Source organism: Nomascus leucogenys, chromosome 18, assembly GCF_006542625.1.
Source record: "Nomascus leucogenys isolate Asia chromosome 18, Asia_NLE_v1, whole genome shotgun sequence".
NCBI classification, from domain to species: domain Eukaryota; kingdom Metazoa; phylum Chordata; class Mammalia; order Primates; family Hylobatidae; genus Nomascus; species Nomascus leucogenys.
The window spans coordinates 63,959,303-63,985,867 of NC_044398.1; the positions used below are offsets into that span (position 1 = coordinate 63,959,303).

Genomic DNA, 26,565 nt, shown 5'->3' on the forward strand with positions numbered 1-26,565 from the left:
TTACATGTTAACAGGATCACTGCAGCTGCTTTGCTGAGAATCGACACAAAAGGCCAAGGGTGGAAATGAAAAGCAATAAAGATGCTGCTGCCATAAATTAGTCGAGAAAGAATAGTAGAATGCAGACTTGTGCAATGGTGATGTGAGGAGCTCTGTGGACCATCTCCCAGTGAGACACCAATAACTGGTGAAAATTATTTCAAAACATTAAAAATATCTGGAAAGCGAACAAAGGGCATATAACCCATGCAAAATCATTTATTCAAGAAAATCTACTACAAATGGTAAGAACAGTGAGAGTCGATGGCATGTAAGCCATGACCTGCTCCTTTCTCTTCCTGCCCCAGTTTAGAGTAACAGAATTCTTACCTTGGTTAAGTGTAGCCAAGAACATAGGGCTACATCTCTCTCTAGTGTCAAATCTAGGCTAATGATTTCTCCTTGGGAATGGCAGTCAACGGCATTTCTCCTCTCTGCATCTCTGTGTGCAGAAGTTCTATTCTAGTTAAGAGCAAATTTGAGACCTGGAGTTTTCCTCTACTATGTAGCCCCACTCATAGAAAAGAAGCTGTACCCTAAGTGCAGAAGGCCAAGAATACTGTAATTTTAATTTTCCCTTGCCTCATCTCAATTGTGGAGTGTTGATTCAATTCCACGAAAGGAAATCAGAGAGTAATAGGGGCTATTACCCCAACCAGGACCCTGCCTATGAATCTGGGTGTTACACTGAGAGAAGCAGGCAATTGTAGTTACCTTTATCTCTGAGCAGTGGCACAGAGGTTTTGCTCAGGGAGAGAGGCAGGTCTCAAGAAGAGAGATCTTCAATGTTCTCCCCAAGGAAACACTTTATTTGAGGCACAGTGTGAAGAAGTTTCAGCCTAAGCTCACTCTCAAACAGTAGAGATTTTAACGGTAAGCAAGTAAGGAGGAGGCTGTTGTTATCATAATTAGGATAGAAAACAAGCGAATCATTGACTAAACAGAAACTTTCTATCTAGAGAGAACCAGATAAACAGGTAGCTAAGAGGAACAGAACAGTCTTTGGGTCAGTAAAAGCCTCATAATCTGAGTGCTTTTTGTCAAAAGCAATCAAGTATACAGCTGATAATTAGTATAGGCTCACTTCCGACTAAGCTCTATTCCAGAGGCAGACAGCTTAACAAAAACATCAGGAAAAGACAGTCAAAGACGGCCGTGCTAAAACCATTATTGTCCAAGAGTAGTCACATATATATCAAAACTGAGAGAATACATTGCCAAACCTCACTTACCAGAAATTACAAATGTAGTTCTTCAGACTGAAAGCAAATAACCACAGAGAGTAATTTGAGTCAACATAAAGAAATAAAGGCTGGGTGCAGTGGCTCATGCCTGTAATCCCAGCACTTTGGGAGGCCAACGCAGGCAGATCATGAGGTCAGGAGTTTGAGACCAGCCTGGCCAACATGGTGAAACCCCGTCTCTACTACAAATACAAAAATTAGCTGGATGTGGTGGCAGGCGCCTGTAATCCCAGCTACTCAGGAGGCTGAGGCAGGAAAATTGCTTGAACCCGGGAGGCAGAGGTTGTAGAAAAAAAATAAAATAAAACAAAGAAAGAAATAAAGAATGTTGGTAAAGGTAATTATGTATTTATGGAAGACAGTATAAATACATATTTCTTTTTTCTTCTCATCAGATTTAAAAAGCAAAGATAGAAAACAATATGCATATAATTGTCTTGCTAGGGCTATAACAGGTGTAAATGCAATATATTTTTAATAACAGCAGAAAAAAGACAGGTGGGAGAAAAGCCATATTGAAGTAAGGAACACCAAACAGTATTTAAATTTACAACAACAACAAACGAAGAGTAGAAAAATGTCATAGAAGAAAGTTTGTATAGAAAACTATAAATATATACTTTCTCTGCTTTCTTATTTCAAGTTTTAAAAACAAAATTATATAAAGTATAAACTATAACAATGTATTGCTGAATTTGTAACATATATGGATGTAATGTGCAATAATAAAGAAGGAAGGAGGGAGGAATAGAGTTATGTAAATATAATGTTTCTATACTTCACTGGAAAAGCCATTATGAAATTGAAAAAGATTCTGAGAAGTTAAAATATATATTGAAACTCTTAAGCAACCACTAGGAATAAATCACAAGGGAGATTAGGAAATATTTGGAGATGAATAAAAATGAAGACACAACTTACTAATACTTAGGGGATGCAGCAAAATTAGTGCTTAGAGGGAAATTCATAGCTGTAAAATGCCTTTATTAAAAATAGAAAAGCTTTCAAGTCAATAATCTAATATTTCTCCGTAAAACATTGAAGAAAAGCATATTAAATATAAAGCAATTAGAAGGAAAGAAATAATAAAGATTAGAGCAGAAATTAATGAAATAGTGAAGAGAAAAGCAATAGGGGAAAACAATAAAATTAAAATTTGGTTATATGAAATGATCAACTAAATTGGAAAAACTTTACATAGACCAAGTGGGGGAAAAGGCACAAACTGGTAAAATCAATAACGAAAACGGAGACAACACTATTGACCTTATACAAATAATAATTGCCATGAGGTAATACTATGAACATTCTATGCCAAATATTTGATAACTTAGATAAAATTAGTAAATGTCTAGACACACACAAACTACTGAAATTGACTCAAGTGGAGGTAGAAAATATAAATAGACTTACAACAAGTAAATTGAATGACTTAGTAAATTAAAAACTTCCCACAAATAAAAGCAAGAAACAGGTGAGTTCTACCAAACATACAAAAAAAAATTACTGCTTGTAATTCAGGACTTCTCATGAATATTATCAATTAATTATATGAGGCTAGTATTACCCTGACATCAAAGCCAAACAATGATGTCTAAAGAAAAAGAAATGTACAGACCAATATCTCTATTAATGGAGTTTAAAAAATACTCAAAAAGGCACTAGCAATCAAACTCAATAATATACAAAACTGATTATATGCAATAACAAAGTGGGATTTATCATAGGAATGCAAGATTGGCTTAACATCTAAAAATCAATTAGTGTAATATGCCATATCAAGAGAATAGAGGGAAAACACATGATTAACTCAAAGGACACTGAAAAAGTATGTAACAAATCCAACATCCTTCTATGATAAAAATACATGCAGACACATACAGAAACAGAGACTTCTTCAAATTGATAATAGGTATCTATGAAAAATCTACAGCTAACATCATGCCTAATGGTGAAAGACTGCATACTTTCCCCTTAAGACCAGACATAAAACAAGGATATTTGTTCTTGCCATTTCTATTCAACATTATACAGAAAGTTACAGTCAGGAGAATTAAACAATAAAATGAAATAAAATATAGCCAGATTGAGAATGAAGAAGTAAAAGTATTTCTATCTGCACATGACATAATCTTATATATAGACAATCCTAAGGAATCCACTGAAAAACTCTAAAAATAATAAATGAGTTCAGCAAATTTGGAGGTTTGGATGTTACAAGAGCCATATACAAATATCAATTGTACTTCTATACAAAAAATTAACAATATAAAACTGGAATCTTAAAAGATTTTTGTTTATAATAGCATCAAAAAGAATAAAATACTTAGGATTGTATTTAATCAAAGAAGTACAAAATTTAGACTCTGAAAATTATAAAATATCGTTTAAAGAAATTATAGCAGACCCAAATAAATGAAAAGGCAACCAATGTTCATGTATCAGAAGACTTAATATTGGTAAGAGGAATATTTCCCAAATTGAGTTGCAGATTGACTGCTATCACTGTCAAAATCCCAGTTGTTTATTGTGCAGAAATTGATAAGATGATCCTAAAATTCATATGGAAATTCAAAAGACCCAGAATAGCCAAAATAATCTTGAAAGAAAAGAACCACTTCATGCTCACTAGAATGACTATAATAAAGGTAGATAATAACAAGGGTTGGTGAGAGCAATTGGAACACTCATGAATTGCTGGTAGAATATAAAATGGTGCTCACACTTTGGAAACAGCATAGCTATTCATCAAAATGTTAAACATAAAGTTACTGACCCACTAATTCCACTTCTGGGTAGATACTAAAGAGAAATAAAAACGTATCTCCACACAAAAACTTGTACCTGAATGCTCATAGCAGCATTATAAAAACTAGCCAGAAAGTGGAAACAACCCCAAAACAACCCAAATGTCTATGAACTGATAAAGAATGGACGTATAATGGATAAAGAAAATATGATATAGCCATACAATGAGACATTATTTGTCAATAAAAAGGAATGAAGTACTGATATATGTTACAACATGTTTGAACTTTAAAAACATTATGCTAAGTGAAAAAATCAAGTCAAAAAGACCGTGTAATGCATGATTCTACTTATATCCAATGTCCAGTATGAGCAAATCTGTAAAGACAGAAAGTAAATTAGTTATTTGCTTAGGTTGAGGGAGTGGGGAGAAATGGAAAGTGATTGCTAAGGGGTACTTTTTTAAAATGAGTTGATGAAAATGTTCTTCAACTATGGTTAGTTTGCACAGATCTGTGAATACACTGAAAACCATTGAAGTTTACACTTTACATGGGTGAACCTTATGATATGTTAATACCAATATCAATAAAGCTGCTAAAATGATACAGTGGTAACCTGCACTAAGTTGATTGATAGTGGAAGTGGTAAGAAGTCAAATTAATTAGTTCTAAATACATTTTCAAGTAGAGGCAATGGATTACATGAAAGAAAGAGAGGTAATAGATGAATTCAATATTTATGGCTTTGAAGGATGTAATTGACATTAACCTTGAGGAAAAATATTAGGTTTTAGTTAATATGCAAATATTTTTAAATTAATGCAATAATAAATGTGAGTTATACATACAGGATCCTCTGTATTTCTTATTTCTAGTTAGATGTGATAGGCAGCTTCTATAATGTCTTCCAGTTAGTTATCGCTGTCTCCTGGTATTCCCTTTATTGTTTATTTTCCCTTTTTTTGAGTGTGTGCTAGACCTAGTGACTGGCTTCTCCTGAAGAGTATATGGTATAAGTGAAGAGGTATTGCTTCTGATATTTATATAATAAAATACTCTGAATCAATCTGTCTCTTTTTCTCTTCCTCTCTCAGAGCCTTAGCTCTAATGAAGCCAATTACTGTGTTGTGAGCTGCCATCCCGAATGACCCACATGGCAAGGAACACAGGGCAGACCCGGGCAGCAGCTGGTGGGAAATTGAGGTCTTCAATCAATCCAACAGCTTGTGAGGAGCTGAATCTTGCCAATAACCATGTGAGCTTGGCAGCATTTCCAGCCTCCAGTTGAGCCTTGAAATGACTGCCACCTCAGCCTGACACCTTGATTGACATCTGTGAGAAATCCTGAACTGCAGGATCCAGTTATGTCATACTCAACTTCTGACTTACAAAAACTGTTAAGTAATTAATGTGTGTTTTAGGTCTTCATAGTCTAAGTAATTTGTTATTAAACAATATCTAAGATATCTGAATGTTCAACTAATGCACTCAATTACTGAAGTAATTTACATAGAAATTTGTACTAAATTGCAGGTGTTCCATATAATACCTCAAGGTCTTGTTCAATTGCCAAAAAATGTTTTATTATTTTATTTTATTGTGGTAAGAACAATTAACATGATATCTACCTTTCTGACAAATTTTTAAGTATGCATTATTATTACTGGCTGTAAACACGTTGTATGGCAGATCTCTACAACTTATTCGTCTTGACTAAAACTTAATGCCCCTTGATTATTAAATCCTCTTTTCTCATTTCTCTCAGCCCCTAAAAACCGCCATTCCACTCTTTGATTCTACCAATTTGACTATTTTAGGCACCTTATGTAAGTGGAAGTATACAGTACTTCCTGTGTCTTTCTGTGACTGGCTTATTTCACTTAGCTTAATGCCTTCAAGGTTCATCCATGTTGTCACATGTTACAGAATTTCCTTCTTTTTTCTATGTCTTGGTGCTTCAGGGTTTTTTATTATTGTGATTTAATCTAAATCTTTCCTGCACATGTGGGTCCACTCTTGCGCATAAAGATTGTTTTATTTGTTATTGAACCTCCAAAACACACTATTTGTTCACTGTGAATTTTTGTTGCATATTTGTTCACAATTTTGTTTTAGTGTAAATATCCTTATCTTCTCTAAATTCCCTACCTTTAAATACCCTGCAAGTTATTATCAGTTTTTTTCTGACATCTTGCATTTGTGGCATAATACAAGGCTGTAAACTGGATAATCCAGTAAAAATACTGTAAAGCATTGCCAACATTGAAAGGAAGCTCTCTCTCAGTTTCATTTCATTATACTATTAATTCGCTATCATATTACTTTATTTCTTTTTAATATGACACCTACATAGCTGATTGGGTGTGCAGCCTATTATGACACTTAAGGATTTTCCAGTCTCTCTTTAATAGATTTGTGTTTTTATGAGGACAATTTAAATATCAGCATATTTTACTTCATGAGTATTGTGTAATTATGAAAAAAGTTATATAGATTTCATAACTATGTGTAGCTTTTTAAAATCAGAATTTAAAATCCTATGTCTTTATTTCAAGAATCTTCACTTAGTCATGAAAATGATACCAGACTTCTCAATAACATAGCAAGTAAAATTCACATCATCATTGAAAATGTCAATATTAAAGACAAAAACTTGATACTTATCCCTTCAGGATATTTCATGTCTGCAACTATTAGTGAACTGAAAAGCCCTACTGGCTTGAAAACTTTAATAAGTTTGTATGTAAAACTTAAAACAACAAAATACAATTTTTTAACTTTTTTTTCAAGTCTATTGTGGAATAAAAGTAAACAGTTCAGTGTATGGTATATGCACTTTTCTTTCTATGGTTGGAAAGTAGCTATAGGTTATATTGGGAATAATTTCTGTAATTTTTTTTTATTAGTGCTTTCATGTTGGCCAATGTTTCTAGTTCTCTTTAGCCTTCATTCGTCTATTGTTGTTATTGAAGCTTTCCATCTATTTATTGACATACTCAAGCAACTGAATAGCAGCAAAGATCTATGAGTTATTAAAGGAAAAAGAACGAAAAAGTATTTTTCTCCACCCTACTGCCATACTAAGAAGGGTATCTTGTAACTGCCATATTTCGGTTGACTATGCTTGTCATTAGACTAAGATCCTGTATACAAACACACACACATATACACATGACATATATGTGCATGGAGTAAGCATAATACATCCATACACATGTACACCCCCACTGCATACATTGGTGCTCATGGTTTAAGCATATACATACACATAACTCCCACATGCATATACATATTCACATGGCATATGTGTGTGTGTATGGATGAAGCAATAACAATAGCAATGTTTTATATTAAGGCCTCTTCCAACATGATGAAATGTGGCAATGTGTTTCTCTCATGATTTTTAAACATATTACAAGAGAAAATAAACTCTACCCAGAAAGATTTCAGAGAAATTCCACAAATGAAACCACTCAGATAGATTGTATTTAAAAAAAACTAATTTGAAATATCAATATCAAGCTATTAATATATCTGAATATGTTTGAATCGTTTTTGGAACTGCTATGAGAACAAATGTGCTTTCGAGACTGACAATCCCTCTGACAGCCAAGGTCATATCAAGGGATAATGAGGAATGTCAGAATAGAACTTGAAAAAAGGATTTAAAGACTTTTGATTTTTATCTGTATGAATTGTTAGTTTGAAAATATTTTCTCATAATTGCTTCAATTCCAGCTAGATAAGGATTTCACGATGTTCATTCCAAATCTGTGGACTGATGTAATCCACAAATGATCACAGAATTTTAAAACTGAAATTGATCAGTAGCATTATCTGGTCCAGTGCCTTTGGTTGGCAGATGAGTTGATGTAAATTAATTATCTAAAAACTTTGTAGTTTAGAGAATGAAAGAGCAAGTCATTACTATTTCGAGAGAGGAAAGTGAGATACAAAGACATTAAATAAGTTGCCAATTTTATCAGAACTTGTTACTAGCAGCCAGGACTAAAATTTACTCCACCAACATCCAGTTAGTGTTTCTGCTATCCTGTCCTATCCTGATACTGTTGATGGCTCTAAAGTGTCAGCTGGATGTGAAAAGATAATAATTTAATAAGAAAGAGATATATCTCTTGGCTCTCTGGATAGCACACATATTGTCGTGTTATGTTGACAGTAAAGGTGGGGTTCTGGATGTCACTGCTTGAAGAGTCTTGAGTTTATTGAGCTGAACTCCAGAAGGAAAAGGGCAGTGTCATTTCAGTATGATGTATGTTTAACGGACTTCATTTTAGTCGTAATATTTTGACTATGTAAAATACAGTAAGATTTTTTACACAATGTATTTATAGGAATAAGTGTAGTTTCTAGCCACACTGACTAAACAAATGTAATTACTCTGAATGGACTCTAAATCGCTTTCAACATTTCATTACAAAGCAATTACATCTGAGTCTTCCCAGAGCTCTCAGCGTGGCTCTTAAAAAAGAAATTACACAAACAGGTGAAATCAACCATTATGAAATATAACCTATATCCCTGAAGAGCAAGGCTCTGGAGTAGAAGTGGAGTGGAATGAAGTGGGGGAAGTTTAAGACAGGTGATAAACATGTTTTATTTTCAAGGTAACTGTCCTGAGAGAATTTAGCATGCTTACTCAAGGTAAGCTTATTTTTGAAATGGAAAATATTTACTTAATTTTATAATGCTATGAAGCAGCACCACATTTATCAGACATTTCCTAAAAGTTAAGTAAAAAATGACCCCTTGTAAGTCCATATTTAAAAAAAAAAAAAACTAGGCGTTTTAAAAGCAAGATGTAACTGCATGCTCCTCTGTATTTAGAAAGGTCATAACTGGTTAATTAACACTACTGAATGCTTACTATGTGCCAGCCGCTGCTCTAAGCACATTATGTATCCCCCCCGCAATTCCATGAGGTAGTTGTTACCATTATCCTCTGTTTTATAAATGGAGAAACAGACATGGAGAATCTTTGTTCAATGTCAAGCAACCGTCAATGGAAGGTGAGGATTCAAACAGATAATCTGGTGCCTGAGTCCTTGATCTTAACCACTTTTTATGCTTTCTACATTTACTACTAAGAATCCTGTGTGCAGATCTGACATTGGTCTGGGGATTTAGAGACGCAAAGAGTGAGGAGCTATGAGCTTAACAACTTGGCATAACTTTATAACATATCATAGTATTAATTTGACTTGGGCTATGCTTCCAAAGATGGCTTAAAACAACGAAAATATCAGTAAATCACACAGTACTAATGAATCATAACAGTTTAAGTTAGGAGTTCCTAACTAGGAACTAGGGTCTTTGGTGGATTCACAAACCCTTTGTGATTGTATGTCCCACTGGGTGAAGATGTGAGAATGTGCATCTGAGCATTTTTCAAGGGAAAATGTTTCTGTCTTTTGTTAGATTCTTAAAGGAATACATGGCTTAATTAATGTCTAGAGCAGGGATGAGCACACTTTTTTTTTGTAAAGGTTGAGATAAAAATATTTGAGGCTTTGTGGACCGTAAGATCACTTTCACAACCATTCAACTCTGCCATTGCAATGTGAAAGCAGCTGCAGGCAATTCATAAAGGAATGAGTGTGGCAGTATTCAAACAAAATTTTATTTATGAACATTTAAATGTAAATTTTATATAATTTTTACATGCCACAAAATATCACTGTTCCTTTGTTTACTTTTGATTTGAATTATTAAGAAATGTTTTTAAAAAAGGCTTTCTTAGCTCAGGGATCATAAAAAGCAAGTAGCACTCCAGAACTAGCTTAAAGGTCATAATTTTCCAGCCCCTCGTCTAGAGCAAGTGATTCTTAGTGTAGAATCATGGGGATCATCTGGGAAGTTTCTGAAATGCAAATTGTCAGGCCTCTCTGCAGATCTACTGAATCAGAAACTGCTAATGGACCAAGCAGTCTGTGTTTTAGAAGTCTTCTAGGTGAAATAGATCACACTAAAATATGAGAGCCACTGGTCTAGAGTCATGGCTCCAAACATTCAACTCATTCATTTCTTCCTTCATTCTTGCAACAAATGATTTTTTAAACTATTATTTAAAAAATAGTTCAGGCCTATGTGCAGGTTTATGATATAGATAAATTGTGTCATGGAGTTTCAGTGTACAGATTATTTTGTCACCCAAGCGATAAGCATAGTATCAGACAGGTAGTTTTTCCATCCTCTCCCTCCACACTCAAGCAGGCTCTGGGGTTTGGTGTTCCCTTCTTTGTGTTGATGTGTACTCAGTGTTTAGCTCACACTCATAAGTGCCAACATGCAGTGTTTGGTTTTCTGTTCCTGTGTCAGTTTGCTTAGGATTATGGCCTCCAGCCCCATCCATGTTGCTGCAAAGGACATAATCTCATTCTTTTTTATGGCTGCATAGTGTTCCATGGTGTATATGCACCACATTTTCTTTATCCAATCTACTGTTGATAGGCATTTAGGTTGATTCCATGACTTTGCTGTTGTGACATGTGTGTGCATCTTTATGGTAGAAGAATTTATACTTCTTTGGCATATACCTAATAATGAGATTGCTCAATCAAATGGTACCTCTGTTTTAAGTTCTTTGAGAAATTGCCACGCTGCTTTCCACAATGGCTATACTAATTTATATTTCCACCAGAATTGTGTAAGTGTTCTGTTTTCCTCTGCAACCTTGCCAACATCTGTTGTCTTTGACTTTTTAAAAACTGTTATTCTGATTGGAATGAGATGGTATCTCACTGTGGTTTTGATATGTATTTCTCTAATGATTAGTGATGTTAAGCAATAAATTATTTTTGAATGGTTAATTATATTGCATCAAGAATGAAAGTTGTACTATTTTTTTGTCTTCATAGATACAGGAATAGTCATCTCATAAAATAGGAGTTGAAAGCTTTCTGAAAATAACTTACTTTTTAAAATATATTTTCTATATAATTACATAATGGCCCTTTACATATACACACATGCCTGAAACAAAATATCACAAAGTTATATGTACCCTCAATACATGTGATGCACCCTGGTATTATATTTTATTCTATTTCTATCATATTCAACCCAATACATTAATTTTACACTTCCACCACAAGATCACAACTTATAGTTCAAAAGATACCACAATAAAATGTGCTCACCAGTGCAAATTCCTTGTTGAGAATCATCTGCTCTACTAAAGATGACTCATTGTGGAAGAGGTGGGGCTGCATGTGGCTCCACATGTGAGGAAACCACCAGAACTCATCCACAGACCGAAGTAAAAGGTCATCTCCTTCATCTTCCTCTTCAGTCCCTTTAAAACATAAAGTTAAAAATAACTTTAGTGAAAATTTCTTACTATCTTAAAGGTTATTTTTGTCAGATTAATGTTATTTTTCATGCTGCTGATACATATATCCATTCTGTGGGCTTTTTAAATCAGAATAAAAGACCACAGTCTAAATTGAATCAAAGGCAAGGGGACTTGGGATTAGGATGGGGTGGGTAGGCATGGCTGGCCCCAGGTCAGACAGTTGTTTAATTTAGAATTTACGGGTATTTTATACCCTTACATATATGTTATACCCTCATATATATTTTATACCCTAACATATATTTTTTACCCTTAAATGTTAAGGGTAATTCTCAAATAATTGAACATAAATTTTAACTCATAAAATTTGTTAATTTTTTTCTGATTACATAAATAATATATGGTTATTAAAGAAATGTGGAAAGCACAGGCAAGTAATATACAAAGCCCAAAACAAACACAAAAACAACAACAAGAAAACCTGTAAGACCATCTTCTAGAGCTAACCAGTAAAAACATTTTTGTATTATTTTCAAAAATCTTTTTCTACTTATATTTTAAAAGTTCAGCCCTTGCTGTACTAATATTTTTGCATGCTTACATTTTTCACTTAATGTTATACGTATCAAATTTCCCATTTTAATATAAATACTTCATAAAAACTAAACAATGGATCTGATAACTGTTTATAATATAAGTGTGACTTGAGAATTTAAAACTAGTATCACTTTCTCTTCTTCTTTTGGGAAAATTTGTTAACAGCACCCAATACATAGGAAATAAAAACAAAAAACATTGCTATGCCACAGTTAAGGAAAAAAACAACTTACTTCTAAGAGAATTAATTATATTGCAGCTATCCAAGAATATCCACAAGTGAAATGATAGGGTTTTCGTATGATTTTATACAATTTTACTATATACAGCTGAATTTACAAATATTGTGAATCGATAATATAAGAATTAATTCCTGCTTGCTCTCTTACTACTTAACTATGTAAGTAAAGTAAAACAATAAGTCCTGGCTTATAGTGTGGGGTGTATTATTTGGTTTATTCTTTCACAAAAGAGTATGTTTTACAGATGGGTGTTTGATTTTTTATTTTTATTTTTTACTTAAATTTAGGGAACAAATATTAAAGATGGTTATAAGGATTTTCTCTGAATGTTCCATATGTGTGTCTTAAAACAAAGATTTCTAGGGTCATGAAAGTAGCTCCATGAAAGGATTAAAGCATATATTTGGTGTCACTCAGTACTTGGAGGAGAGTCCCTAGTTTTGCCACTTAATTAACTATGTGATCTTGCACAAGTTAACCTCTCTAGGTCTTAGTTCCCTGTTTTAAAATAGGATTATAAATACCTGTCTTACAGGGTCTTAGTGAAGAGTTGATGAGATCAATTTATTAAAGCACTTAATATTGTGACTTGCAAATAGTAAGCACTTTTTGAATATTAGGGTCGCCTTAAAAATTCTATCTATTGCTTTATACTTGCTGTGTTTTGAATTTATATGTATTCACACTGTTTTAGAAACTTTGCCTGCCTAGATTATAAATTTCTTAAAGTCAGGGACTGGATTCCTTTACCTTGTACTGTAACACGCCACTTACCCAGAGCAGTGAATAAATGAATAATTTAATTTAGTCTATATTTAACAAAGTCAGTGGATTTAGCAGCTTCACATGGCCACCAAAGTATATGGCAACTTCTTTCTTTTATGTATACTCACTGTTCCTGGAATACAGTTTATAATTCATAATCTTTGAAAGGTATAAGGACCTTCAGGTTTAATTAGGGCTTTCGCACCTTCAATGCTACTACACAGAGTAAATAAATTGTATTTCTATTAGAAATTTTGAAAGTAATAAAGTCCTATAATTAAGATGAGCAGAGGATTTCTTAATTTTTGTTTTAGCTAACAGTGTTAGTATTACAGACTCATAATTCATTGACTTTTGTTAATATATTAAGAATATGAAATATTAAAATTCAAATGAAGAAGACTTTATCACTTCCTCAGATAAGGTGTTTATATGTTTCTCATGGTCATATTTTAGCAAATTGAGGTACAGATTAGAAAGAGTTACATTATGTCACGTATGATGAAAGAATTGATAGTTCTCCCACCCTCCTGGAATTATCTTGTTGTGCTTTGAATACAGAGTGTTTGAAAAATGCTTCCATTCATTTTAAACTCTGCTGATCATTATTGCAAGTGGCAGGAAGCACATAATGCACACTTGACCAGGTAGGAGGTCAATTACTCAATTTAAAGAAAATTTTGTGGACTATTGATAGAAACAGATGCATGACTGATCATAAAATCTTAGCAATTTTTATATTAGAAATTATGTTAATTTATAAACACCCTCAAAAAGGCTGAGAATAACGTTTAAAACTTTTCTTTTGTTTGCATCATGGATTAATTTTTGTCAGTTTTTCTCTTGTTTTATGCTGGTCATATAATTCAAAGCCACATGAGGCAAACCTTTGACACTGAAAACAGTTTAATAAAAAATATGATACTAAGCCATACTGAGGGACAGCAGCAGAATCTCAAATGATTTTAAATCCAACTAGATGAAAGTATTACATTTTGGACTTCCTGTAAACATTTATCTTTCTGTACCTATTATATACTTAAATTATATGTGGAAACATCATTTGCAGTTTATATGTGGCCAGATTAGCACATTTATTTTTCTGTACCTAATATATACTTAAGTTATATGTGGAAATATCATTTGAAGTTGATATGTGACCAGATTAGCATGTTACAGACCATTAAAATATCTGTGCTCAAATTAAACCTTTCACTTCTAATCTGATCTAGATCCTGGTCTAGATTATTATTAATGAAAAAATACATTTTGCTCTTATTAAAATTTTTTTTTACATTTCCTAATTACCAATGAATAAAAAATGTTTTAATTCAGAAGTAAAATACATGAAGAGTTTGTTTCTTTACTATCACTTTTGGAGAATCTGTGTTGTGAGATAAAAGTATGCTTCTAAAATTTATTTAAGTCTGCCAAAATAAGAATAATTTTGCCCTACAGGTTAATTTCCTTAAAAGTACAGTTATTAAATTAAAATAAGATATATATAATTTCAGTGTATGTATTTTCTTTTTTGTAAAAATTTCTACCTTATATTTGTGTAATTTGTATAAAATATTATAATTTCTAAATGCTGAGATATTTTCTAATTTTCCTTGTACATTGAACCTGGCATGGTTCCATATATGTGGGGATAGAATAAACTACTTTTAAATATTATACTAAATATAAAGAACTGTGGGATGATAAACATTAATTAAAAGCTACTTATGGTTCCAAAATTAGAAAATAGTGCCATATGAATTGTCTTACTATTTACTTTTTGATAATATTTGAATCTCATATGAAAATAATTTTAAAATTAATAATAAACATTTACATAGCACTTGTAACATGCTAGGCATTGCTCCTAATAAAAGAGATATTATTATCCCCATTTGGTAGATATATAAACTGAGGCACAGAAAATTTAAGTAAACTGTGTTCAAATGCTGGCAAAATGTCATAATCTGGATTTGAACACAGTTTTTTACCAGTAACGGGTCTTTTAACTAATACACCACACAGAAAAGCAACATACACACACAAAAAAAAATCACAGAAGGGGTAAGAATGTAACACTTTACTTACTGTCATGCTTGAAAGTTAATGATTTTATAGAAAATGCTATTTTTCATAAAATAATCTTTCATGGAAAAGACCAATGTTAATTCAATTTGCAAACATTATTCATGAATTAATTATTGATTGGGTCACATTTAATTCCAAAGAACAGCAATGATTGTCACCAGAAATCATGTCCCTGGCAAAATACAGTGGGTAGCTCCTCTTTCAAAGAAGGCATCTGAATACTATAATGTCTCCATTTCTCAATTAAGCTTTTGTTATGCAATTCCATTCAAGCTCTAAATATTTCCAGACTAAGATATTTCATTCTAAACTCCATGCTTTTGTTTTTTTTTCCATTTAATCTGCACTATGTCCTTCCTCTTTCAATTTGGCACCTGTGGGTGAATGACTTTAGGAAAAGTTTAGTGGTATGCCCTTTTGGGGTGAGATTGTTTTTAGCATGTGAAGGACAGAGAAATTGAACAGGAAAGAATACATGAGAAATACAAATAAGTGAAGCAGTCTAAGAAATGTAGAATCAATCATTATTACACTGGGCATATGTGATTAAATGTCTTCAAAACAATGAGGCTCATCCATCAGCATCTTCATGCATTGGGAAATCAGATCATTCTGGGAGAGAACAGAGACAGTCAGTCCAACAAGGCCATCTCCTCATGGTTACACATCACAGCCAAGTGCACATGTAAGGAATGCATCGCCTTAATTTGCAATTGTTTTTTCTAAAATGTGAAATCTCCGTATAGAAATGTGACAAGATAGGGGTAAGGCACGTCTTTCTGATATCTGAAAGGGTATCATGTTGTGTAACTCAGCTCCAGAAGAAACTTTGATATCCCTGAGTGCATTAATAAGTATTCATATAATTATGATGGCACTCTTGAAATACGTTATAGGTGCATTTCAATGATCCTACAAATGAAATAAATATATCAATTAAATAAAAATGACATATTTATGTGAAAGAAATTAAACTTCTAAAATTTATAGATTTATAAATATTGCTTATTCTCCAAAGTGTACTATCACCGCAGTATTACAGCACAAACCATTCTATTATTTTTGTTATACTGGTTTCAACACAAAGAGTCAATAATGTCTGCTTAAAAGGTATAATTAAAATACATCTTTCTTTTTTACTGTCCTTCTTCAATAACTATTTCTGTGATACTGACCGGTGTGCCACTCATTTCCCAGTGGCTGTGTACTCTATGCATGTTCAGTGTTTTAAAGAAGAAATGGGAAGTGGTATAACCTCTACAACATTAACTTTGCAAATGTCTGGCACATTTAATAGGTCTGAGTATGAAAAGTAAATAAAAACTGAGGCAGTTACCCAGATATATTTCAGCCAAAAGAATGACTTTCCTTACAATCTACAGCTATTTAAGACAAAATAGTATTGTTTGTATGTGAACTCCAAATAATCCCATAATTTTTCCCGCTGCATGAGTAGATATAGCCTTTAAAGCTATCTGCTTTATAACTTCATAGTCAGAGCTTCTTCGATCTGAAATCATTTCCTGAGGGAGCTTTTGAAAAGATTTACAAAATCGTGTCTATTTTCAAAATTGTAAGCTGAAATTGCTTTGCCTGTGCAGATATGATGACCCAAATCTCTTTCTGCAAAACATCCTTTTAAAATATGAAATCATTTGATTCATCAACTGGTATACATACTAATTTTCCTTCTATTACTTTAAGCAGATTTACATGTTTCAAAGCAGGAGAAAAAAAAGCATCAAGGAAAAGCCAATAAGACATTGTTATTTCAATATTCTAGCAAACCATATTGAGCTTTTACATTAAAAAGCCTCATTTAGTAAACAAGGTATTTATGAAAACTAAAGACTACCTTTGAATAGAATATTTTAATAAGTTAATAAATTGCATACATGGATACAGAATAAATACTGTGAAATGTTTTCACTAAGGTGCTGTGAAACAACAACAGTGCAAAGTTCTAAACAAAGCATTCAGTTCACAGCATGGATGCACAAATAGAAGCAGATTATAGGTATTCCCCTAATACAGGCCCCAACACATAGTTCAGTACTCTTTTTGTCAAAGACGATCAATTTTATTAACATAGCTTTCTCTAAAATGGTACCAGTTATTTCAATGCTAATATTCAGAAAATAAAAAGTCAGCATTTTGGAGGTGAGGGTAAGTAAAGAAGTAAGGAATATCAGAACACAGCACACGAATAACAATCACATTTTAAGAATTTATTGAGAGGGTGAGACTGAACATAAGTACAATTGTGGTGGGATAGAGATGGAAAGAAATACAAGTCTAATTGTGATGGTTTTGGTCTATGTTAGGCCAAATTAGTGGTAATACTGTTTTAGGGAAAAAAATCCTGCAAGGGAAGGTAAACTAACAAGTTTAGAGTCTATTGCATTTCATTGAGACGATAAAGTTTCTATCATCAGATGTTTTCCAAAGGAAAATAATATGTAGAAAAGTATCTATCACATCAACTATTTGACAATTTTAAAATTCTGTCAATTATTAGTAGTAGTATTCTCATTATCATTATTACTACGCCTTCTACCCATACCGTGCTGAGAAACAAGATGCACAATCATACTCAGCACAGTGGTTATGCTTTCTATTTTTAAAAAAATGATTGAAAAAGTCAATTCTCTTTCTCTTTTGCCCTTGATTTTAACAGTCTTTGCCAAAGTAAATATGCTCATTGATTTTGGATTTGGATACTCAAATAATGTGCCCAAGTTTTTCCCATAATCAATCTGGAGAATCTATTTCTACCACTTATGAATCATTCAAAATTTTATTTCCTATTTATATGTAGCTGCCTGAGAACACAAAGCTCCTTCTTACCTGTGTGGTAAAACTTCCCTGAAAATCCAAGGTTGAAGGTAAAATTTGCAACCTGAGTGCGCAGTAAATTTTGAGTCTCTAGTAATGCCTGAAATAAATAAGAAATTAACATGATTTTAGAAAAATAAATATGAAGTTTTGGGATGCCTCTTTTGCAAATGTGTATGCATGAGTAAAACAAAATGATATGAGCTTTCTTGTTTTTGATGGGTACTGTTATGTAGTATTCATATTTCAGGTATTATAATTATTATTGTCATCATTTTTATTGAAGGTCACCGTATTATGAAACAGTTAAGTCCTAAGCACATTTTGCATTGCTGAGAGGCAATCGTCCAACCCCACAGCACTGAAATCATTTTTCATTTCTGTGTGAGACATTTCTTGAACTTTGGATTATTAAACTTCCTTTATGTGGTGAAAATTTTTCAGAATTTTTGAATGCAGACAAGTCCTGTTTTCTTGGTAAGCAATAGGAGGAGAATTTTGTTTGAACTGCAATTTAATATTTTATTTAACTGAGCCACCTCCCTCATCATTTTTAAAGGCATAATTATTAAATTGAAAGCTTGGGTTTTTACCTTACAAACTAAAGAGCAATGTATATTTTATAGGACACTGCTTGCAAACCTAGTTATGAAAAAGGGAAGAACATGTAAAAATAGATACCCCTTTTTGTTACTAATTCCATAACAGAAATTTTCTAAATGTGACAAACATTTCCCTAGTTTCTAGATTTGGAATTATACTATGTGAAGTCTGGTTTGTGGACAGGATAATAACACACTGCTAATAATGACACAGAATTAGTTATGCAAATTTGTTGCCAATCCTTTCACTGCCATTATTCCTATGTCAAAATTTATAGCATAATTCAGAACTCTTATATCCTTGGGCTTTTTAGTTTGCTTACTGGTCTGCATATTGATTCAGAATGCTTTTACTATTTTTAAAGGATTTTTAAAGAGGGCATACTTTGTTCTAATTAAAATGAGAAGCTAATTTCAAACAAGAGATATTAATAATAAGAATGATTTTTGATTACTCCTATCCATCTGCTATGGAGACTAAGCAGTCAGAGGTTAAACAATTTTTTTCCATTAGTCATGGTGGCTAAGCATTTGTTTCAAAGACTTGTGAACCTAACTGTTTATTCCTTTACAATGAAAGGAGTCTCCTGCACATTAGTTTGATTAAAAAAAATGACTAAGTAACTAAAATGTTGATAAAATATATAGTCAATGGTTATTCAAGACCACAATTAGACTGGGTATTATCATGTTCAACATTATTAAATATTATCAACTAAGTAGACAAAGGCAAAAATAGAACCACTAGCTTAACTGAGTTCTATAAAATATTAAAAATATATTTCTTATAGAGATTAAACTATTAAAAACAGTTAAGATAAAAAGTGTATTGAACTAGTTGAACATATTGGTAAATGCTCTGGAATACAGCCTTAAAATAAGAACATTATGCATTATTTCCCTGAGTGAGTTCCCTTTTCTGGCTTTTTTTGGCTGTATTCCATGCACAATTTCTGAGTCTCCTTATCTTGATTTTTAAAAAAATTTCTCCCGTCTGCTATTCCCCTCACCACTCCAATTTCATCCACTTATCTTTCTTCCTCTAAGTTCTTGAAGTCATTCATTATTCTGCATTTATTTATCTGTGAAATGGGGTACTTTTGAATATTTATTTTATACTATTATTAGGAGAATTACATTGGGTAAGGCATGCAAATTGTTTAGCTAAGTGTCTGGCAAGTAGCATGAGCTCAAAAAATACTATTACTGATACCTGAGTCTATCATTCTCTCTCCATTAGTTAGGTATCCTTGGTGCCTCTAACACCCATTGCTATTTCCTCCAAATCACCACGTACTCTGGTTAAACTTAACTATCTCCTACCTCCTACATTTCCCCATGCCATTTCTCTCTTTATTCTCTTTACCTAGAAAGCCTCCCCAGCTCCCAATCCCATTTCCCAAATCCCACCAATTCTTTATATCTCCACCCAAATGCCAACTTTTTGTATAAAGCCTCCTCTAGTACACCAAAGTAGATTCCTAAATTATTTTCTTAAGACTTGCATCATTTTTGACTTTATTGCATCCATGCTGTATCTTATGTTTTCCTCTAGTCTATGCACCTGAAGGTCCATCAAACCTTACTCATTTTCATGTAACTCATGTTACTGTTTTTTTTTTTTTGCATTTAGTAACATGAGATACATGAAAATGAGTTAGGTTTGATGTATTCAAAGTATGATAAAAGTACATACTGATACACAGCAATAATTGGACTGATTTCATTTATTTTAAATTTTTATCAGGAACATTTTTCCAATGGTAATATGATAAACATAGTTCATGGGCCATACCACAAGACGATACCAGAACAATATAGATAGGATCTAGCATTTCACCAGGATGTTTTATAACACAGATGTTTTATAGCCTTGTATCATAGATCTCTAAAGCAAGTTCAGAGACGCAAAGGCAGATGCGGGGCTAGTTAGCTATGTGAAGAACTTAACAGATCTTCATTGTTGAAAAAAATAGAGTTGTCTAGTCATGGCCTACTAACATGTAGTCTGGATTAATGAGGGAGTAAAAATGACAAATGCTATAAGTAAAACCAAAACAAATGAAAAAAAAAACGCAAATCTGAAAAAGATTTCAAGGCTTCCTTGTTTAGTACAAGTAAATGTTCTTTAGTTTTCAAACTTCAGAAAAGTTTTCATGCCTTTCAATGACAAAGGAAGAGAGAAAAAAAAACAATGAATATACACAAAATGATTCAAACTATAAAAAATCAGAAATAAATTTAAAAGAGAAAAGTGCTAAACCATACAAATTAAGAAGAAAAGTAGAAAGAAGAAAGAATTCCAATATAGGAATAATGTAAAATGTCAGAAGAAATATTAGTGCAAGAATAATATGGATATAAATTTCAGAATAAATTAAGTACAAATTTAAGTTATTCTTTAAAAACTCCTTATTTTTTAAAACCCCTTATTTTGGAAAAACTTCTTTAATGAGCTAGAAATAAAGCGTCTCAATTTGGAATACAAATAAAATAGTAAAGCTCAGGAAATACACTTTTTTCTACCTGAATATTTTGTGTGGAAACTTTAGTTTTGAATATATATAATAAAATGTGGCTGGGCACCATGGCTCCTGCCTGTAATCCCAGCACTTTGGGAGGCCAAGGCAGGTGGATCATTTGAGGTCAGAAGTTCAAGACCAGCCTGGCTAACATGGTGAAACCCCTTCTCTACTAATAATACAAAAATTGATGGGCGTGGTGGTGCATGCCTGTAATCCCAGCTGCTCAGGAGGCTGAGGCAGGAGAATCACTTAAACCTGGGAGGTGGAGGTTGCAGTGAGCCGAGATTGCACCATAGCACTCCAGCCTGGGCAACAAGAGCGAAACTCCATCTCAAAAAATAAATAAATAAATAAATAAATAAATATAATAAAATGTGTTTAGAGTTTTGACAATATACATTATTTAATAGTTTGCATGACATAACAATATAAATGGCTTTGAAATTTTTTCTTTTACTGCTTATGAAGAACTCACTAAGTTGATTGTATATTAAAGAGAATAAATATGTAACTTATTTATAAAAATCAATAATTTATTATTTTAATAAACATTACTTCCATTAATTCAATATTCTCCTAATAAATTTCTTAGTATTTAAGAAAGCAAGTCTAGGCTGTGGTGGCTTATGCCTATATTACTAGCACTTTGGGAAGCTGAGCTGGGAGGATTGCTTGAGCTTAGGAGTCAAAGCCGGCCTGGGCAACATGGTGCAACCCCTTCTCTACAAAACAAAAAACACAAAAATTAGCCTGGCATGGTGGGTTGTGCAATGTGCCTGTAGTCTCAACTACTTCCAGGACAGGGGCGAGAGGATCACTTTAGCCCGGGAGTTTGAGACTGCAATGAGCCATGTTCATGCCAATTTGACAAAGAGAAAGAAAGAGAAGAAGGAAGGAAGGGAGGGAGGGAGGGAGGGAGGAAGGAAGGAAGGAAGGAAGGGAGGAAGGAAAAAGAATGAGAGTCCAATTTTGCCCCTATATAGTTACATACTGTTTGATAAAGCAGCAATGGTATTCAAACTTTATTGTGTGTACAGTTTTCTAGAGAAAATTGCTAAAATTGTCAATTCTGGGGCCCACTTTAGGAAATACTGATTTTTGTCCATCATAGTTCCTAGAAATGTGCACTTCATCATACAATCCAGCTAGTTCTAATAAATGTTGAGCAATTATTTTCAAGTTGCCTACATGAAATGAATCACCAGCATGCTTGTAAAATATCTACTCCCAGGCTTATCCTCTAGGGATTCTGAATTGGAGACTACAAAATGAAAACTAAAAATCTGTTTTTAACAATGATTTTTATAGCTTCAACCTGGAGATCATCACCATTAGGACACTAGTGTCCTAATAATACTGAGTTAGCATATTATTTATATTAATTTCAAGGTGATATGCATATTTCTTAAACCATTCTGATATTAGGTTGTTACTCTCAGGCTAACCCTTTCCCTAAGCGTACCTAATAAGTCATGTGCATATTCACATTTTGATATAGTCTTTGATATGCTTTGGCTCTGTGTCCCAACCCAAATCTCACATCAAATTGTAATCCCCACATGTTGAAGGTGGGGCTTGGTGGGAGGTGATTGGATCCTAAGGGGGGTTTCTAATGGTTTAGCACCATCTCCCTAGTGCTGTCTCATGACAGAGTTCTCACGAGATCTGGTTGTTTCAAAGTGTGTGGCACTCCCCCCACAACACACTCTCTCTCTTCTTGTGAGTCAAGTAAACTTATTTTCTTTGTAAATGATCCAGTCTCAGGTATGTCTTTATAGCAGTGTAAGAATGGACTAATACAGAAAATTGGCATTGGGAGAGGGCACTGCTATAATGACACCTGAAAATGTGGAAGCAACTTTGGAACTGGGTAATGCGCAGAAGTTGGAATAGTATGAAGAGTTCAGAAGAAGACAGGAAGATGTGGGAAAGGTTGGAACTTCCTAGAGACTTGTTGAATGGTTGTGACCAAAATGCTGATAGTGATATGGACAATGAAGTCCAGGCTGAGGTGGTCTCAGATGGAGATGGGGAACTTACTGGGAACTAGAGCAAAGGTCATTCTTGCTATGTTTTAACAAAGAGGCTGGAGGCATTTTGCCCCTGCTCTAAAAATCTGTGAAACTTTGAACTTGAGAGAGATGATTAAGGGCGTCTGGAGGAACAAATTTCTAAGTAGCAAAATGTTGAAGATATGGCCTGGCCCTTCCTAAAAGCCTAACTCATTTTCATAAAGAAAGAGATGGTCTGAAATGGGAACTTATATTTAAAAGGGAAGCAGACCATAAGAGTTTGAAAAAATTGCAGCCTGACCATATGGTAGAAAATAAAAATCCATTTTCTGGGGAGGAATTCAAGCCCAAGCCAGCTGCAGACACTTGCATAAGTCAAGAGGAGCCAAATGTTAATCGCCAAGACAATGGGGAAAGTGTCTCCAGGGCATTTCAGAGACCTTCACAGCAGCCCCTCCCATCACAGGCCCAGAGGCCTCAGAGAGAAAAATGGTTTCTTGGGCCAAGTTCATGGCCCAGCTTCTCTGTGCAGCCTAGGGATATGGTGCCCTGCATCCCAGCCACTCCAGCTCCAGCCATGGCTAACACAGCCCAAGGTACAGCTCACGTTGTGGCTTCAGAGGGTGCAAGCTCCAAGCCTTGGTGGCTTCCATGTGGTGTGGTGTTGGGCGTGCAGGTGGGAAGGATGTTAAGAGTTGAGATTTGGGAACCTTCACCTGGATTTCAGAGGATGTATTGAAATGCCTGGATATTCAGGCAAAATCTGCTGAAGGAGCAGAGCCCTCATGGAGAATTTTTACCAGGGCAGTGCAGAGGGGAAATGTGGGGTTGGAACACCCATACCAAATCCCCACTGGGGCACTGCCTAGTGGAGCTGTGAGAAGAGGGAGACCATCTGCCAGACCACAGAACGGTAAATTCACGACCAGCTTGCACTGTGTGCCTGGAAATTGCAAACTCTCAATGCCAGCCTGTGAAAGCAGCCATGGGGGCTGTACCCTTCAAAGCCACAGGGCAGAGTTGCCCAAGGCCTTGGGATTCCACCCCTTGCATCAGTGTGTCCTGGATGTGAGACCTGAAGTCAAAGAAGATTATTTTGGAGTTTTAAGATTTAATGACTGCCCTGCTGGGTTTCAGACTTGCATAGGGCCTGTAGCCCCTTTGTTTTGGTCAATTTCTCCTATTTGGAATGAGAGTATTTACCAAATGCCTTTATCCACATTGTATCTTGGAAGTAACTAACTTGTTTTTGATTTTACAGGCTCATAGGCAGAAGGAACTTACTTTGTCTTAGATAAGAATTTGGACGTGGACTTTTGGGTTAATGCTGGAATGAGTTAAGACTGAGGGAGACTGTTGGGAAGGCATGACTGTATATTGAAATGTGAGAAGGACATGAGATTTGGGAGGGGCCAGGTGCAGAATGATATGGTTGGGCTCTGTGTCCCCACCCAAATCTCGTGTCAAATTGTAATCCCCACATGTGGAATGTGGGGCCTGGTTGGAGGAGATTGGATCATGAGGGTGGTTTCTAATGGTTTCGCACTATCCTCCAAGTGCTGTCTTGTGCTAGAGTTCTCACAAGATCTGTTTGTTTAAAAGTGTGTGGCACTTTCCCTTTGCACTCTTTTTTCTTCCTCCTCCCACCAAGTAAAATGTGCCTTGCTTCCCCTTTGCCTTCCACCATATTTTAAGTTTCCTGAGGTCTTCCCAGCCATGTAGAACTGTGAGTGAATTAAACGTCTTTCTTTCTACCTTATTGAGTCTTGGGTATGTCTTTATAGCAGTGTGAACAAACTAATACTATTTATTTATTTATTTATTTATTTATTTATTTATTTATTGAGACAGAGTCTCACTCTGGCTGATGGAGTTGCCCAGACTGGAGTACAGTGGCATGACCTCAGGTCACTGCAACCTCCATCTCCCAAGTTCAACTGATTCTCCTGCCTCAGCCTCCTGAGTAGCTGGGACTACAAGCGTCCACCACCAGGCCAGGCTACTTTTTGTATTTTTAGTAGAGACGGGCTTTCACCATATTGGCCAGGCTGGTCTCAAACTCCTTACCTTGTGTTCCACCTGCATCGGCATCCCAAAGTGCTGGGATTACAGGCATGAGCAATGGCGCTAGGCCTAATACAGTCTTATAATTTCAAAATTTCAAAACAGCTACCTCAGAGTGATAGTGTTTGTTTTATATGGTCTTTTATCATACTTAATAGCTCAACAAAAAGGTGTCTTATTTATCCTAACTAGATTATGATATGGGAATCAGAAGAGATAACTTATATTTATATTTCCCAGGTAAAAAATATCGCTTTATGGAAAGATTAAATAGTCCACCCAGAAAACACAAGAAGAAGGACAAAATTGACCATGACTGCCTTAAAACTCAGTCTAACCTTAGTAACCTCATGTTCCAATATAGCAAGTTTGTGTGCCTACCTCGATAAAATGGAGTTGGGATTCCATAAACTTTTGCACAGATACTATTTGTAAATTTACAATTGAAGATGAATAGGGCTGACCCAGGATGAAAATACGAAGCTTTTGAAATTTGCATTTTATAGCTCTACCTTTCTTCTTACTCATCTCAATCTCATTTCTTTCTTTTTTTTTCTGATAAACTGTTACTGTTACTCAAGGAGGAATTTGCTATAATGTATACATTAACAAAAAACTTACACCAAGTTTTCTACATAATTTCATGTTAAACGGTTTAGCTCAGATTGTGAAATGGATACATTAATTAATTATAAATGAGTGAATGCCTCTGATGACAATACTGAACAAGTGCAAGGGTATTTATGGGGAGAAAGGTTGAACTGTAGGGATCCTACTTCTGAAATCACGCTCAATCTGAAAAAAAACCTGGTGAGCCAAAGAACACCTTGACGTTTCAGAGCAATTTTTCCTTTCCTCTTTCCATCCACCACTTAAGTATTTCATTGCCATTTTTCTTTTTTGGTCTGTCTCCAGGAAGACAGGAATCTAAAAGCTCACTCTCTTTGGGCACTCTTCCCTCTTTTTGCCACTGTTCATTCATTCGTTCATTCATTCAAACAATATTAATTGGACTGTATGTTTTAGGTGCTCAGGATAGAGTGGAGAATGGCAAAAATTATATCTAATTTTATCAAGCTTTTACTACGTGTTAGGTGATGAGCAACACTCTATTTATTTAAATCTTCCAACAATCTTTTTATTAATCCTATCTTACAAGTGGAGAAAATAATGCACAGAGAGGCTACATAAATTATGCTAGGTATGGAGTTAGAAAGTACCTGATAAACAAAACTGGCAAGTTTTCTGGTTTTTGATGGAAACTACATTCTTTTTAGGCACACAGAGGATACACATAACAAATCAATCAAATAATTGTTTAATTACAAATTGTTACTAGCGTTGCAAAATTAATTTTAGTACCATGCTATTATTGAAACAAACACAAAGCATCTATGTTTCAACAAGGTAGACAATGAGATCAATAAAGTGCATCCTGGAAAAGTGGCAGGCCGTTTTGTTGAGGCATGGAAAATAACAGATCAGTT

General features: G+C 34.2%; 1 protein-coding gene across 1 annotated transcript in view; it reads right to left on the reverse strand.

The window, feature by feature from the left end:
- Positions 1-26,565, reverse strand: part of LOC100607259 (N-deacetylase and N-sulfotransferase 4) — a 274,548-nt gene that overhangs the window by 124,748 nt on the left and 123,235 nt on the right. The window contains exons 3-4 of the mRNA XM_030798085.1: positions 17,888-17,975; positions 11,194-11,348 (exon numbers count right to left, since the gene is read on the reverse strand). Of these exons, the coding sequence (XP_030653945.1) occupies positions 11,194-11,348; positions 17,888-17,975 (243 nt within the window). The remainder of the gene's footprint in view (positions 1-11,193; positions 11,349-17,887; positions 17,976-26,565) is intronic.